The sequence below is a fragment of the Oncorhynchus keta genome, chromosome 18 (genome assembly GCF_023373465.1).
Source record: "Oncorhynchus keta strain PuntledgeMale-10-30-2019 chromosome 18, Oket_V2, whole genome shotgun sequence".
Classification (NCBI taxonomy): domain Eukaryota; kingdom Metazoa; phylum Chordata; class Actinopteri; order Salmoniformes; family Salmonidae; genus Oncorhynchus; species Oncorhynchus keta.
In genome coordinates this window covers 15,026,840-15,045,153 of record NC_068438.1, presented here as the reverse complement: position 1 = coordinate 15,045,153, position 18,314 = coordinate 15,026,840, and the positions used below count along the sequence as shown (strand labels likewise).

The 18,314-nt window shown below is 43.1% G+C and overlaps 1 protein-coding gene and 1 pseudogene across 1 annotated transcript in view; both read right to left on the bottom strand.

Annotated features, from left to right (window-relative positions):
- The window catches only part of LOC118396838 (sorting nexin-19-like), a 28,698-nt gene extending 18,514 nt beyond the window's left edge, over nucleotides 1-10,184 (bottom strand). Inside the window, exons 1-2 of the mRNA XM_035791249.2 lie at nucleotides 10,086-10,184; nucleotides 9,416-9,587 (exon numbers count right to left, since the gene is read on the bottom strand). Coding sequence (XP_035647142.1) covers nucleotides 9,416-9,519 — 104 coding nt within the window. The 5' untranslated portion in view covers nucleotides 9,520-9,587; nucleotides 10,086-10,184. The remainder of the gene's footprint in view (nucleotides 1-9,415; nucleotides 9,588-10,085) is intronic.
- Nucleotides 10,185-14,812: 4,628 nt separating this feature from the next.
- LOC118396837 (sorting nexin-19-like) lies at nucleotides 14,813-16,728 on the bottom strand (annotated as a pseudogene).
- Between the last annotated feature and the right edge of the window lie 1,586 nt (nucleotides 16,729-18,314).

The following is an 18,314-nucleotide window of genomic DNA, read 5'->3' as shown; positions in this document are numbered from 1 at the left end:
TCAGCAGAGTGCAGACACTGTCTTTAAAGGCAGGAGGAGGGAGTGGAATAAGAAGGCCAGGCTGAGTCGAAGACGCATAAACAAGTAGAGCCGGATCCAGAAATATATAGATGCAATTAGCCTACCGAAATGATCATATTTGTCTCTAGCGCTGCATTGTGTCATTGTGAAAATAAGGGCACTTAAACGTGTCTTTTCCAATTGAACAAATAAGAGAATGCAGTGTGATCATTATAATGTGTGAGTGTGTGTTTAGCGTGTTGAAAATACACCAACACTGCTATTTTAAAGTTATCATTACATATTAGGCCAACGACATCGTTAAATCTGGAAGTCTGACCAGAGAGTTTAAAGGCTCATTGCATCCCTGAACATGTGCGGTCATTGCTAAATTAAGCAGAGACTGAAAGTCCTTTAATTAAAGCCAAACCACATGCTATCACCCTGGCTGAAAGCAAAGCTCCACGGCTGCAGTGCCACGGCTGGTCCCAGGTCAGATATTAACAACGGCTAAAGGGAACAGGGGAGAGGGGGGACGCTCCCGTTGACAAGTTCAAAACGCACAGTCTACACTTCCTTCATCAAGCTGTCATCGGGCTCCGAGGCCCCCGGCTCGCATTGTTTATGAAAAGTATTCATATTCCAATCAAGGAATAAAAATAAAGAATTGTGTCATTGCACGACAGGTGCAGCGAGGCAGAGGGGGAGGGAGGGGAGGGGAGCGAAGCTCAACAGGGTTAAAGATGTGAAACGTACAGCAGAGCGATTAGCCGCCACACCTCCACCACGAACAAGTGCTCCATTCAAAGCCCTGAGAAAGAAGGTAGTGTGCTGACGGACTTGTATGGTATTTCAGGTGCTACTCCAGCAGGGAACACCTGTACTTTGTCTATTCTGTCAAGGGTCATATTTGGCTTGCTGGTGACGCTGTCGATGCATTACCCAAATACTGAATGATGTATTTTCTGGACTTGGGAGAGCAAATGTTCCACACTGGAATATGTTATCAACTATGCTCAGCTCAGGTAAAAGGTTGCACCGAAGTTAAGCTACTTCATCCAACTTGACTACTAGGAGGTTTAATCAACACTTCTTTAATCACTATTATGTCATGGCCAATAATACTGACATTCAATGCTGGGACAACAGTCCCGTGTCTCACAAACTAAACTAAAACTACAGGTGTCAGAAGTGGGATCCAGAATGACCAAAAAGAGGAAACTATCATTTTATTGAACTGACAAGACAGAGGCTAAAGGGTGGAAATGAAATAGAATGGGAAAACAGTACAAGCGATATGATGCAAAGAAGGAAGTGGAGAGGACACCGACACCTATTTGTCAACACCTCTTCTCACCTTGGCAACTGGACAAATTTTAGAGCAATGTCATGCAAAACAGATCTCAGATTCCCTTGGCTTAAGATGGTCCCTTGAGTACTCTGATGACTGAAGGATACTGCACATAACAAAAACAAGCATATCATCACCCTGTGAGACCACCTTACGGGGAAATGTGTTATATTTAAAGCTTACGTCAATACTCACTTTTCTGAGAGGAGTGTTTGTGTGAAGGACATATCTGCGCATATGAAATTGCTGTCATTCACAAAGCCTAAAGAAAATGTTGCTGCTGTTCCCTGTGTGAGGTTATACAGTATATATAACATCTCACTAAGAGGATGATTTTATCCAAAAATACTTACAAAATGTATGCACTTAATGTCATGTGTGTGTTTTGTGACCCCTGCAAGAATTTAACCTATGACCTTGGCGTTGCTAGCACCACACTCTTACCAACTGTACTGGACAGTATATGAGGAATATTATTCAATGAGATAAGGTTTCCTTCGATGCCTTTCCTCTGAAGATTGTGCTTGCCTCATGTACAGACAAAAGACACAAATCTGGCCTCGAGTGGATTTTCCAGACTTCTGTCTAAGGGTGAATATTTTCATCTATGATTGTCCCAGTTTCCAGTCTATAAAAGTATGCATCTCCCTAACCAATGCCTTGTACCCCATTTACGAGAGCAAGTCTTCAGCCAAATTCTTCACACAGACCCAGACGTTGTGTGTTGGAGGCCGACTCCATCACTCGTGGTTCTTGATTAAAGCAGAGCAGACATGCAAGCGGTGCCGTTTACTGGCATGAACCGGGTTTCCATAGCCTGCATCTCCTTTGCATTTTACTAAACGCTTATGTCATATTAAATAGGTGGCGTTCTTGGCGTTTTCATATTGTAAATTTAAGTAAACAACTCAAATACTCCTACTGAAATGAAGTAATCGACGCACTGCACTGAGAAGTACTGTGAATCTTTAATCAAATACGGTCTTGAAAACCTGAACAGATACAGACAGTAGTCAACAGTAGCCAAAGCTATAGGCCTAGTAACTGTTTAGAATAGCTAACCTTGAGGCCAATCCTTTCCCTTGTGTTAGAGAATTTAAAGTGTGAGAGAATTTAAACCAAATGTGTTTGCCTCTACTGACATCTCCAGAGGCATGGGGGTCCTTAGGGCCTGTCTGTTAGGGTAGAGTTAGCATAGCTGAGCAACGTGTGAAAAGATGAAGAGAGGACTGGTTGCCACAGTGCGGTCTCTGCTGACGGTTTCTGCTGACAGACTGATGCTTTAAATAGTGGGGACCAACAACACAGGGGACACTAATACAGGGCCCTCTGTCTTTAGGGAGGGTTAGGTGACTTAGATCACACAAACCCGAGAACATTGTACGCATGTTGGGTTTACTGGTACAGGGTCAGCTATACTTGTCTATGACCAAACTGCTGTGAAGTTGTTGCTGAAGGCAATCTCAGAGAAGGGAAGCCACCGAAACATATCAAATTCAAGAGTCAGAGGTACCTTTATGACACCAGAAGAACCTTACTTTCGATTCAAGAAAATATGCTTAATGAGTCTAAATTCAAAATTTCCATAACCGAAAAAATATACCTTTATGAACTATCATTATATTAATCAAAATCCTTATTTTAATCTTAAAGAGAATCACAGTTTTTACTCATAGAACTGGAATGAAAGGAGGAAGCTTCTACTTCATAAACAGGATTGGTCTTTGAATGCTGTATTTAGCCCGTGGTCAATCACGTCCCAGTCTGGCTGATGCTCAGCTCACACATCAAAGCCCATGGGGCCCCTGTGATACGATATTTTCCGATGCTCCCGTCGAACGGAAACCCTTGTAAAAGTCGTCTGAGCGGCAAGAGTCATTGAGGGGAAAGTCTCATTAGGAAAACAAATTAGCCTAAGCATTATCACAGCATCAACAATATTTATTTGAAAGGTACTAGGTCTAGCTTTTATACACCATCCTTTAGGCTTCATCCCAGAGTGGGAGTGTTAATACTGATATAGGATTATTTTTGAGACAGGATAATGTTGAGGCACAGATCTGGGGAAGGGTACCAAAAAATGTCTGCAGCATTGAAGATCCCCAAGAACACAGTGGCCTCCATCATTCTTCAATGGAAGAAGTTTGGAACTACCAAGGCTTTTCCTAGAGCTGGTCTCCCTCCCAAACTGAGCAATCGGGTGAGAAGGGCCTTGGTCAGGGAGGTAAACAAGAACCCGATGGTCACTCTGACAGAGCTCCAGATTTCCTCTGTAGAGATGGGAGAACCTTCCAGAAGGACAACCATCGCTGCAGCCCTCCATCAATCAGGCCTTTACGGTAGAGTGACCAGACGGAAGCCGCTCCTCAGCAAAAAGCACGACAGCCAGATTGGAGTTTTCCAAAAGGCATCTAAATGACTCTCAGACCATGAGAAACAAGATTCTCTGGTCTGATGGAACCAAGATTAAACTCTTTAGCCTGAATGCCAAGCATCACGTCTGGAGGAAACCTGGCACCATACCTACGGTGAAGCATGGTGGTGGCAGCATCATGCTGTGGGGATGTTTTTCAGTGGCAGGGACTGGGAGACTAGTCAGGATCAAGGGAAAGATGAACGGAGCAAAGCACAGAGAGATCCGTGATGAAATCCTGCTCCAGATTGCTCATGACTTTACTGGGGCAAAGGTTCACCTTTCAACAGGACAACGACCCTAAGCACACAGCCAAAACAACGCAGAAGTGGATTCGGGACAAGTCTCTGAATGTCCTGGCCTAGCCAGAGCCCGGACTTGAACTACATCGAACATCTCTGGAGAGACCTGAAAATAGCTGTGCTGCGACACGCCACATCCAACCTGACAGAGCTTGAGAGGATCTGCATAGAAGAATGAGAGAAATTCCCCAAATACAGGTGTGCCAAGCTTATAGCGTTATATCCAAGAAGACTCGAGGCTGTAATCGCTGCAGAAGGTGCTTCAACAAAGTACTGAGTAAAGGGTATGAATACTTATGTAAATATAATATTTCAGTTTTTTATTTTTAATAACTTTGTAAACATTTCTAAAAACCTGTTTTTGCTTTGTCATAATGAGGTATTGTGTGTGGATTGATGAGGGGGGGAAAACGATTTAATACATTCTAGAATAAGGCTTTAACATAACAAAATGTGGAAAAAGTCAAGGGGTCTGAATACTTTCCGAATGCACTTTATATAGGCAGGTCGGATCTGATCCTAGATCAGCTCTCCTAATCTGAAACACTTTGTGAATGCTGGAAAAGTTATCAAAACTGCTTCTAATAATCCACAGACTCCATAAATAAATGTCAATACAGATTAAATGCATTATCAAGTTACTATCATTAGGTCTATCAAGTTTTAGGATACTTTGGTAGGCCTATTGATCACAGCAGAGAAGAACATACTGTTTCAAAATCAGTTTCCCCCCTAAAAAATGGAAACAGAAGCAACTAATCACATAACATAGACCTACTGTAGGTACAGAGGCACAGTGGACGGTTATAAAGTAGCAGGTTGAGGAAACTTGGAAAGAATTGATTTCCAAAGTGATTAAATATAGCATATTTACTTTTCTTCCAATCACTGTAAACTTGCAATGTGAAATAAATAATAGGATTCAGCGAAATGTGAAGAAAACATCTGGCTCAGGGCAAAAAGAATAACATTCTTTTACAACACAAGCTCCTGACAGATGGTATTGTGAAGCCATTTGAAGGGACCATGACAGACACGTTTATAACTGTGTGTGTGTGTGTGTGTGTGTGTGTGTGTGTGTGTGTGTGTGTGTGTGTGTGTGTGTGTGTGTGTGTGTGTGTGTGTGTGTGTGTGTGTGTGTGTGTGTGTGTGTGTGTGTGTGTGTGTGTGTGTGTGTGTGTGTGTGTGTGCGAGAGAGAGAGAGAGCGGGCCCTGAGTGAGAGCATGTCAGACTCGGACAGTGGGGAGAGGCAAAAGGTCATTGGAGAAAAATCTCCCCCTGCTTGAGACTATCCTGCCAAATAAATGACTGTGACACACATCGAGGCATGCACAGTAACAGGCTACTTGAACGCCAAAATAACGATTACCCTCCAAAGACCCAACATACCTGTCCCATATGTGCACCAACCAGAGAATGTAAGCGGAGCTGGAGTGGAGCAAGGCGTTGAGCGTACCCAGTAGAGCTCACCTCACCAGCTCAGGGCATTCCCGGCCCAGCATGCATTTGTAGTCTACTTGTGTGCTGCTGTAGCCCCTTGCTTTAGCTACTATCATGGAGTTCGCTAAATATTTTCATAAAGAAACTGATAAAACCCACAGGTGCTAAATCAATGTGACAAAGATCAGGAGGACCAAGAGCAAGAGAGGGCGTGCAGTGATGTAGTGTCCACAACTGAAAAGACACGTATCCCGAGAGCATGATGATGTACTTACTATGTGCACATGCTAACAGAAAGGAATGAGGTGGGTAGCTAGCTAAGTGTGACATTGTAGCAAAGTACACACTACCGTTCAAAAGTTTGGGGTCACTTAGAAATGTCCTTGTTTTCAATGAAAACATACATGAAATTAGTTGCAAAACTAATAGGAAATTTAGTCAAGACGTTGACAAGGTTATAAATAATGATTTTTAATTGAAATAATTATTGTGTCCTTCAAACTTTGCTTTCGTTACAGTGGTATTCTAGTTGTCAATTTGTTGAGGTAATCTGAAGAGATTTCACCCCATGCTTCCTGAAGCACCTCCCACAAGTTGGATTTGTTTGATTGGCACTTCTTATGTAGCATACGGTCAAGCTGCTCCCACAACAGCTCAATAGGGTTGAGATCCGGTGACTGTGCTGGCCACTCCATTATAGACAGAATACCAGCTGACTGCTTCTTCCCTAAATAGTTCTTGCATAGTTTGGAGCTGTGCTTTGGGTCATTGTCCTGTTGTAAGAGGAAATTGGTTCAAATTAAGAGCCGTCCACAGGGTATGGCACGGTGTTGCAAAATGGAGTGATAGGCTTCCTTCTTCAAAATCCCCTTTACACTGTACAAATCTCCCACTTCACCACCACCAAAGCACCCCTAGACCATCACATTGCCACCACCATACTTGACAGATGGCGTCACTCCTCCAGCATCTTTTCATTTTTTCTATCTCACGAATGTTCTTCTTTGTGATCCGAACACCTCAAACTTAGATTAGTCTGTCCATAACACTTTTTTCCAATCAAATCAAATGTATTTATATAGCCCTTCTTACATCAGCTGATATTTCAAAGTGATGTACAGAAATCCAGCCTAAAACCCCAAACAGCAAGCAATGCAGGTGTAGAAGCACAGTGGCTAGGAAAAACTACATAGAAAGGCCAAAATCTAGGAAGAAACCTAGAGAGGAACCAGGAACCAATCTTCCTCTGTCCAGTGTCTGTGTTCTTTTGCCCATCTTAATCTTTTATTTTTATTGGCCAGTCTGAGATCTGGCTTTTTCTTTGCAACTCTGCCTAGAAGGCCAGCATCCCGGGGTCGCCTATTCACTGTTGATGTTGAGACGGGTGTTTTGCGGGTACTAGTGAATGAAGGTGCCAGTGTACTTGTCCTCTTGCTCAGTTGTGCACTGAGGCCTCCCATTCCTCTTTCTATTCTGGTTAGAGCCAGTTTGCGCAGTTCTGTGAAGGGAGTAGTACACAGAGTTGTACGAGATCTTCAGTTCCTTGGCAATTTCTCGCCTTCATTTCTCAGAACAAGAATAGGCCGATGAGTTTCAGAAGAAAGATCTTTATTTCTGGCCATTTTGAGCCTGTAATCGAACCCACAAATGCTGACGCTCCAAATGCTGAAACTAGTCTAAAGGACAGTTTCATTGCTTCTTTAAAAAGAACAACAGTTTTTAGCTGTTGCAAAAGGGTTTTCTAATAATCAATTATCCTTTTAAAATGATAAACTTGGATTAGCTAACACAACATGCCATTGGAACACAGGAGTGATGGTTGCTCATAATGGGCCTCTGTACGCCTATGTAGATATTCCATAAAAAAGCTGCCGTTTCCAGCTACAATAGTCATTTACAACATTAACAATGTCTTCACTGGCCTCCCAAGTGGCGCAGAGGTCTAAGGCACTGCATCGCAGTGCATCGTCACTAGAGATTCTGGGTTCGAGTCCAGGATCTGTCGCAGCCGGCTGCAACCTGGGAGGCCCATGGGGCGGCACACAATTGGCCCAGCGTCGTCCGGTTTAGGGAGGGTTTGGCCAGCAGGGATATCCTTGTCTCATCGTTCACTAGCGACTCCTGTGGCGGGCCGGGCGCAGTTCACGCTGACACGGTTGCCAGGTGTCAGCGACACATTGGTGCGGCTGGCTTCCGGGTTGGATGGGCATTGTGTAAAGAAGCAGTAGGGCTTGGTTGGGTTGTGTTTCGGGGGACACATGGCTCTCGACCTTCGCCTCTCCCAATTCCGTACGGGAGTTGCAGCGATGAGACAAGACTGTAACTACTACCAATTAGATACCATGAAATTGGGGAGAAAAAAGGGGAGAAAAAAATAAATTAAAAAATAAATTAAAAATTAAAAAACTGTCTACACTATATTTCTGATCAATTTGATGTTATTTTAATGGACAATTTTTTTTTGCTTTTCCTTAATAAACAAGGACATTTCTAAGTGAGCCCAAACTTATGAACGGTAGTGTATTTAAACAAAAAAATCATATCTCTTAAAAGTTTGATCCTTTTCGTTCAATTATCTATTCAATAGGCTATCATTGATTTTGGCCCAATAGGCCTGCTGACATATTACCTCTTGCAAGGGGCTTTCGGTTTTGATGGGGTTATTTTGCCTAAAAATCTTTAGGCCTACCTTGAGTATAAAAAAAATACAAAAATGACAACTCTGCATCTCTGCCCAGCCTGTCAAGAGAGGCCCGAGGGGTGTTAGCGTCCACCGTGGCTCTGCAAGTGCGGAGAGGCTATTCTCCACTGCTGACCGGCTCACCCGGCACCATCGTATCAGCCAAAGACTCTGGCCAAACTAGTGTTTCTAAAAGTGATTTCAAAGGCCTAATAAGGCATTTTTCGATTCACAGACTATATGCTAAATTTATAGATAAATACACCAAAATGTTGTTTAAATGCTGAGCGCTTAATGTTCATGCCAGCCTAGTGTGTTGCACTCACCAATGCTCCACCATGTATTTCTTTGTAGGCTATAGCCTTGAAATAATAATAATAGAGTCGTAATAATAATTCTGGTTCCTTCTTTGGTTCCTTCTTTGTCTGGCTCCTGACCTACTTAGAGTGTTGTTGTTTAAAGCAACATTTAGCCTATTTAAAATTATGAGTGCTTTTTACTGTCACCTATTATTGTTGTTCATTCTGATCTGATGGTTTGGTTTCAATACTTCACAACCAAATGATAGGTCCAGGTCGGCACAGAAATGTTGTTGTTTCAATTGTGATTTTAATGAATGGAGCAGTTTGGCAGTTTCTCTTCCTGCCAAGCGAGGAGCGGTTTTCCCCGTGAGCGATGAGTGGGATTTCCGACCGCTCAACTCCGCTCACATGCTCTGGCATCAACTACTGACCAGACGTACCTTACAGCCAAGTACATAACATCGCTCAGGTGCAAATTCTTTACAAGGACAGAGATTGTGCTCTTGCACAATAGACGAACAGTTTCCAGTTATTCAGCAGAAACCACCACAACAACCACATTGGCCCCTTTTATAAACTCCTTGAGATATGTAAGATACCTTAGTTGTTGGACAAAATAATACTGGAACAATACTGTATCCACATAAGCCTTTTCCTAATTGCTTAATTATAATACGAGTTTGGATGCACAGTAAATCTACATTAAATCCACCTACACTGTCAATGTTCTGAAAAGATCACATTTCAAAATGTTTAGGTTCCTAATTTCCATATGTTCTGATATACAGTGTACAAGATATGGGAGGTCAGTGTTGACTGGTGAGTGGTGACAGATGTGTTCTATGGCTGTCCATGCCATAGAAATAGAATGGAGTAGAGTAATAATTATATTTCTATGGTCCATGCCATAGACATTAGTACAGTACCTGTCAATAAGGGTTCCATGAGGGTTCCAAACAGCAGCCGGATAGTCTTCCGGGATGTTGTCGGTGCACAGCCAGCTCCACTGGTCCTTCATCAGCAGACACATGATGTCTAGGGCCAAGTCAGCTAGGGCCAAGTCAGCTAGGGCCAAGTCAGCTAGGGCCGTCTCCACCACTGTGGACAGTGCCACAAAACACACACACGTAAATGACACACACACACAAGTAAATGACACTCACTTTACTAAGTAGCACACATGCTTAAAACAAGCACATTTAAAACAGTAGGCTCGAAGCCTTGTTTATGTATCACCATACATTAGCAGTGGTCCAAAGTAAAATCATTTCAAATAGTAAATATAATTCTGGCTATGAAATTTGAAAATCTCAAAACAATAAAGCCTCATGTAAGTGTTAGATATCTATTGTATGGCTTCAACATTATTGACAAAAAATTTTCAGAGGGAATCTGTCAAAAAAGAAAAACCTATGATCCGCACAATGTCAAACATTGACACAACCTGTAACCTCTTGCTCCTGGAAAGATTTCTCAGCAGACAATAAAAGATTTTCTCTTTTAAATACCCCCAACAAATGTTTGCCAAGACTTCCCTCTAGTGGTGACATTATAGTACTTCAGGAGTATGCTGGTCACAGCATTCAGGTTGTTTACCTTTGAAACCCTTGAAATGTTCAGGAGAGATCTGGAACAGGATGTTTCAGACCTGTCTGGTCAGCGAGAGGGAGCCAGACGGCTCACCATCAAAGTCTGGCCCACATCTGAAACACGTCTCCTTCAGACAAGACAATGAGCAGACTTTAAACATGGAAGCCCCAGCTATTTGGATTCAAATAAAAGGGACATATTCATTCCAATGTCAAGTCTTGGGAGATTGTTACCATATGGAGTCAATGGGATCACCCATTTTTTCTAAGGCCATTCACTGGATTGGAGACATAAAATATCTTACCAGTTAGAGGACCTTAACCTTCGGTGCTTTTCACCTTCCAAAACACTACACATTCATAGACAGGACCAGTCACTGAACTTAAACTAAGTAAGAAGAGTAGCAAATCCTGTTTTTATGAAAAAGTACAGTAAAAAAAACAGCATTTCACAATAAATGACTCACAGATAGACACTGTCGGGAAGAACAGGAAGCAGTCATGACGCAAACATCCACTATCACGAGCCAAGATTGATGTAAGAACTTAGTTCCTGTTTTGAACTGATGGGCCAATGAACAATATTGTGAGTGGTCATGTAAGTTTAGCCATCCACCACTACTAAAACAATCCACATTTCTTGCAGTCCTTACCAGAATCTTGAATGGATGTACCTGGTAGATTATTCTGTGGGCCTCCCACTTCTCCTCTGAGGCCTGGACTGCCTTCCCTCTCAGCCTCTGCATCACCGCAAGTTCCCGCTCCTTGATGAAGGCCTCTAGACCAGCTACTGACAAGCTGTTAAACCCCTGCAAAAAGAGAAGCATGACATAAACATTCATGGGTTTAAGGAGTAAAAATACTGATAACATAATTTAATACGACAGGCATCACTGTAGTCAAGAGACCACAGCAAAGCACAGTACTTACTGTGCTCCCCTCATCAAAGCAGTATAGGTAGGTTCATGCTCTACAACATCCGCAGAGTACGACCCTGCCTCACACAGGAAGCGGCGCAGGTCCTAATCCAGGCACTTGTCATCTCCCGTCTGGATTACTGCAACTCGCTGTTGGCTGGGCTCCCTGCCTGTGCCATTAAACCCCTACAACTCATCCAGAACGCCGCAGCCCGTCTGGTGTTCAACCTTCCCAAGTTCTCTCACGTCATCCCGCTCCTCCGCTCTCTCCACTGGCTTCCAGTTGAAGCTCGCATCCGCTACAAGACCATGGTGCTTGCCTACGGAGCTGTGAGGGGAACGGCACCTCAGTACCTCCAGGCTCTGATCAGGCCCTACACCCAAACAAGGGCACTGCGTTCATCCACCTCTGGCCTGCTCGCCTCCCTACCACTGAGGAAGTACAGTTCCCGCTCAGCCCAGTCAAAACTGTTCGCTGCTCTGGCCCCCCAATGGTGGAACAAACTCCCCCACGACGCCAGGACAGCGGAGTCAATCACCACCTTCCGGAGACACCTGAAACCCCACCTCTTTAAGGAATACCTAGGATAGGATAAAGTAATCCTTCTCCCCCCCCCCTTAAAAGATTTAGATGCACTATTGTAAAGTGGCTGTTCCACTGGATGTCATAAGGTGAATGCACCAATTTATAAGTCGCTCTGGATAAGAGCGTCTGCTAAATGACTTAAATGTAAATGTAAATATAGCACTTCAGACCTCATGTCAGAGACATTAAGGACTGGGGTGATTTACTGGAGAACCTTAGCCAGGACCTGAAAACAGACACAAAAGCAGGTAACACAATCGTTTGAATGGAATCAAACTTTATTTCTATAACAATGCATTTCACAACCCATTTCACATAAATGTCAAGTGCATTTCATCATTAAATAGTGTGTATATATATACAATACCAGTGAAAGGTTTGGACACACCTACTCATTCAAGGGTTTTTCTTTATTTTCAACTATTTTCTACTTTGTAGAATAATAGTGAAGACATCCAAACTATGAAATAACACATATGGAATCATGTAGTAAGCAGAAAAATGTTAAACAAATCAAAATATATTTTAGTTTCCTCAAAGTAGCCACCCTTTGCTTTGATGACAGCTTTGCACACTCTTAGCATTGTCTCAACAGGAAAATTATGTGGCTATATTGAAGCAACATCTCAAGACATCAGTCAGGAAGTTAAAGCTTGGTCGCAAATGGGTCTTCCAAATGGACATTGACACCAGGCATACTTCCAAAGGTGTGGCAAAATGGCTTAAGGACAACAAAGTCAAGGTATTGGAGTGGCTATCACAAAACCCTGACCTCAATCCTATAGAAAATTTGTGGGCAGAACTGAAAAAAGTGTGTGTGAGCAAGGAGGCCTACAAACCTGACTCAGTTACACCAGCTCCGTCAGGAGGAATGGGCCAAAATTCACCCAACTTATTGTGGGAAGCTTGTGGAAGGCTACCCGAAACGTTTGACCCAAGTTAAACAATTTAAAGGCAATGCTACCAAATACTAAATGAGTGTATGTAAACTTCTGACCCACTGGGAATGTGATGAAAGAAATAAAAGCTGAAATTCTCTCTACTATTATTCTGACATTTCACATTCTTAAAATAAAGTGTTGATCCTTACTGACCTAAGACAGGGACGTTTTACTAGGATTAAATGAAAAACAGTTTAAATGTATTTGGCTAAGGTGTATGTACATTTCTGACTTCAACTGTATATATATACACACTTGTGCTCAAAAGTTTGGGGTCACTTTTGAAAGAAACGGTGAATAGGCAACTCCGGGATGCTGGCCTTCTAGGCAGAGTTGCGAAAAAAGCCATATCTCAGAGTGGCCAATACAAATAAAAGATTTAGATGGGCAAAATAACACAGACACTGGACAGTTACTCTGCCTAGAAGGCCAGCATCGAAAAGTCGCCTCTTCAACGTTGACGTTGAGACTGTTTTTTTGCGGGTACTATTTAATGAAGCTGCCAGTTGAGGACTTGTGTTTCTCAAACTAGACACTCTAATCTAATGTACTTGTCCTGTTGCTCGGTTATACATATTCTGAGTGTACAAAACACAAGGAACATCTTCCATTTTGCCCTCAGAACAGCCTCATATCGTCGGTGCATGGACTCTACAAGGTGTGGAAATTGCTCCACAGGGATGCTGGCCCATGTTGACTCCAATGATTCCCACAAAACCCAGCAGCGTTGCCGTTCTTGGCACACTCAAACCGGTGCGCCCTGGCACTTACTACCATACTTCATTCAAAAGGCACTTCACCCTCTGGATGGATCGCATACACAATCCATGTCTCAGTTGTCTCAAGGCTTACAAATTCTTCTTAAACCCATCTCATCCCCTTCATCTACACTGATTGAAGTGGATTTAATGGGTGACATTAATAAGAGATCATAGCTTTCACCTGGTCAGTCTATGTCATGGAAACACAGGTCTATATATTCAGGTTTGGACGAATTACTTGAAACATGTAATTACATCACAATTAAAGTAATTAGTAAAATAATTGTCCAATTTAGTAATCTAATCTGATTACTTTTGGATTAACGCCTTCGTAAACCAGCATCTGCTTCGTCAGTTTATGTTGCAAATGATCAATTCCATCTCTGAAGCTTTAATGCATGCTTCCCAGTCGAAACAGTTTGTGCATACATTATGACAACATTTTGCGACGTTTTGGTTCGTTTGGTGTTCGGCAGGAGTTTTCTTTTACTGTTTGAGCACACAAAATGTTTTCTTGAGGCTTGTCGAAGTTCGGGAGCCGAAGTCTACGCCCCTTTGTTGGTGATTGGTCAACAGTAGGGATTCTTCAATGAAGTGTTGTCATTCAACGACAGATGACTACTTTTCACGCACATCTTTTCACTTGAGAAATACTGCATTCAAACATCTTAGTTAGATGTCAAATAGCACGACTAAGACCTCCACTCCAAAAACATCCAAATGAACTACAGAGCAACCTGAACTTATGTATTCGGACGCCTTTAGTCTGCCAACTCAACTCCTGAATCCTTGAGCAAGTGCTGTCTCAACTTCATAATGCATATTCTTGATGAAATGGCATCACTAAAATGACAGCTTTACTGTCAAGTTCCAGAAATAGCTTTTCCAGCGCTCATTCTTTGATTTTGAAATTATAGGCTTACACCCAGCCACCAAACAGAATGTGGCCAGTAAAATAGGAAATGGTAATTTGAATGTCTGGCCCTCCCTTCATACAACAGTCTGGTATGCTGTCTCTGCCTGGCCGGCTCCCCTTTCTCTACTGCGATTCTCTGCCTCTGACCCTATTACGGGGGCTGAGTCACTGGTTTACTAGTGCACTTCCATGTCGTCCCTAGGAGAGGTGTGTCACTTGAGTGGGTTGAGTCACAGACGTGATCTTCCTGTGCGTTGGAAGAGATCTTCGTGGGTTATACTCAGCTGTGTCTCTGGGTAGTAACTTTGTGGTCTGTTGATATCCCTCTAATGGTGTGGGGTCTGTGCTTTGGCAAAGTGGGTGGGGTTATATCCTGCCTGGTTGGCCTTGTCCGGGGGTATCGTCGGACAGGGCCACAGTGTCTCCCGACCCACCCGTCTCAGCCTCCAGTATCTATGCTGCAATAGTCTATGTGCCGGTTGGCTAGGGTCAGTCTGTTATATCTGGTGTAATTCTCCTGTCTTATCCGGTGTCCTGTGTGAATTATAAGTATGCTCCTTCTAATTTTCTCTCTCTTTCTCTCCTCTCCCAGAGGACCTGAGCCCTAGGATTATTACTCAGGACTACCTGTCCTGATGACTCCTGGCTGCACCAGTTTCAACTGTTCTGCCTGCAGATATGGAAACCTGATGAGCTCTCCGGCCACAAACCTTCCCGTTCGGGTTTCCAGGTGAGGCAGAGGGACAAGGACATGCAGCAGCAGGTCAACAACAGCCCTGGTGTAGTTCACCTCCATGGCCGAGCTCTTCACAGCAAGGTGAGGTGTGCAGACCCGGGAGTATGCTTTCCAGAGGCTGTTCTCTCCATCCGGTTGCTTCTTCAGCTAGGCCATGACATCTTTGGCTCTCAGGTAACTCTGAAGGTGGCCGCCACACAGGTCCAAAACCCCCTGAGCCAGGACCTTACGGTCCACTCTTCTTGACCGACACTTCAGAGCCATTGCCATGGAGTACATGGCACTTTGCACCTCAACCTGAAAGTCCCACTCTGAGGACACTATGCAGTACCAGGTGGACGTCTTGGATGATCTTGTGCACGGTGGTCTGTATATAGTGGTCTAGCTGCCGCTCACTCTCAGGCGAAGGAGGGATCCTTTCCAATGTGATGAACCTCTCCTGGTGAACAGCGCTGTTGGAGTCCAGGACAGCCTGAGATCCCAGCCAGCCCCTCAGGAGGCTCGTGAAGACACACAGCAGCCATACATTTAACAGTCAATGGAAGAGAATCAGCCATGTCAGAAGAGCTCCAAAGCCCAGTTGGCTCCTCTGACCCAGTTGGCTCCGGCGTGGTCCACTGAATTGGGCCAACAGTCTCCGACTGAGTGTGAGACATGGCTCTTCATATTACTTTTATATTCAGTGTCAAAAAATGTTTTTATAAGTAACGTTCCATTTATTTCACATGATTTAGCTCTGTGATAAACTAATTTATTCCCTGCAACCTGCAGGAAGAATTTGTATTATTGCCTGGCTAGCTAGCTACCGGTGCTAAGTTAGCTGAGTAGCTCAGGCGAGCAGCAGTGGAGTGGACCTAGCTAGCTAGTTATCGTTATACTAACGTTAGCTAGCTACTGTACTAAGCTAGCTTGTTGCTATGTAAAAGTGAAAATGTTTCATCTAGCTTCATCTAACGATTTTGTAATGACACATAGACTTTACATTGAACTGATCATATGTTATATTACATTATTGATATGATGGGATGTCGGGTTGCCTTTCCTTTCGTTAGCTTGCTACAGTAACTAACGTTAATAGCTGCTAGCCAAGCATTCCAATACTTTAGGCTAAATTACCCAAGCTCAATTTACCTTAGTCAATGTAGCTAGCTGTATGTTTCTGAAAGTACGACAAGTAAAAGTATACAAGCGGTCATGGCAACTGTATCACTTGCAAGAAGCAGACAACGTCTTGTCTTTTTTTGACAGCTCGGACATTAGTTTTTTTACTTTCTGTATCCCTTGACCAGGGTTGCCAGGTATAGCTAATATTTCTAGACAATGATGCTTCCACTGACACATGTCTTGGGGCGCAGCAAGAGGGGTGTTGCCAAATTTATCCAATTAACTCCTTTTTCAATAACGTTATGGAGCGAATAAAGAAGGAATATCGATGTAATTTGTAACTACGTGGACTCAGATGCAAAATTCAGTTTTCCATTAAAATAATGATTATTTCAGAGTTTCAGAATATATCGCAAGAAAATATAAAATATAATTTCCTTTTATTAAACTCGCCAGATCATTTCCCATCAATGCATGTCGATTTAACTTGATTTGACTACTATGATTAAGCAAAAATGCAAGATGATGTGTGGTTTATGGCAAATATACCACGACTAGGGCTGTTCTTAAGACACAGCCCTTAGCAGTGGTATATTGGCCATATACCACAAACCCCGGAAGTGCCTTATTGCTATTATAAACTGGTTACCAACTTAATTAGAACAGTATAAAGTAATTGTCATACCCATGATACAGGGTCATTGGTTAGAGTTAGCTAAAATCCTCTCATAACCTTCTACGAAAAGTCACTTCCAGTCGTAGTTGTACTCCACGTAGACACAACCTTTCTAAATGGACCAGCTAGAAAGGGCCTAACATTATCTAAAAACGAGTGAGAAGCAAACTGCTGCAAAACAAATGTTGCTCAAGGTTTTTGCTATACATACAGAGTAGGGTTAAAGATAAAAACGATTTATTGATGTCAAGGTTAGCCAATAAATTCTAATTTCATTCAAGATAAAACAAAATCAAAGGTGACATATTGTGGTCTAGGGTGAAGATGGCCTAATGTCCGGACCTCTGGCAGTCTCTCTGGGGGTACCACAGGGTTCAATTCTCGGGCCGACTATTTTCTCTGTATATATCAATGATATAGCTCTTGCTGCGGGTGATTCCCTTATCCACCTCTTCGCAGAAGACACCATTCTGTATACATCTGGCCCTTCTTTGGACACTGTGTTAACTAACCTCCAAACGAGCTTCAATGCCATACAACACTCCTTCCGTGGCCTCCAACTGCTCTTAAACACTAGTAAAGCCAAATGCATGCTTTTCAAACATTCGCTGCCCGCACCCGCCCGCCCGACAAGCATCACTACCCTGGACGGTTCTGCCCTAGAATATGTGGACAACTACAAATACCTAGGTGTCTGGCTAGACTGTAAACTCTCCTTCCAGACTATTAAACATCTCCAATCCAAAATCAAATCTAGAATCGGCTTTCTATTTCGCAACAAAGCCTCCTTCACTCACGCCGCCAAACTTACCCTAGTAAAACTGACTATCCTACCAATCCTCGACTTCGGCGAAGTCATCTACAAAATAGCCTCCAACACTCTACTCAGCAAACTGGATGCAGTCTATCACAGTGCTATACGTTTTGTTATCAAAGCCCCTTATACCAAACACCACTGCGACCTGTATGCTCTTGTCGGCTGGCCCTCGCTACATATTCGTCGCCAGACTCACTGGCTCCAGGACATCTACAAGTCTATGCTAGGTAAAGCTCTGCCTTATCTCAGCTTACTGGTCACGATAACAACAGCCACCCGTAGCACGCGCTCCAGCAGGTATATCTCACTGGTCATCCCCAAAGCCAACACCTCCTTTGGCCGCCTTTCCTTCCAGTTCTCTGCTGCCAGTGACTGGAAAGAATTGCAAAAATCGCTGAAGCTGGAGACTTATATTTCCCTCACTAACTTTAAACATCAGCTATCTGAGCAGCTAAACGATCGCTGCAGCTGTACATAGTTTATCTGTAAATAGCCCACCCAATCTACCTACCTCATCCCCATATTGTTTTTATTTACTTTTCTGCTCATTTGCACACCAGTATCTCTACTTGCACATCATCATCTGCTCATTTATCACTCCAGTGTTAATCTGCTAAATTGTAATTACTTTGCTACTATGGCCTATTTATTGCCTACCTCCTCACACCACTTGCACACACTGTATATATTATTTTTCTATTGTGTTATTGATTGGACGCTTGTTTATTCCATGTGTAACTCTGTGTTGTTGTTTATGTCGCACTGCTTTGCTTTATCTTGGC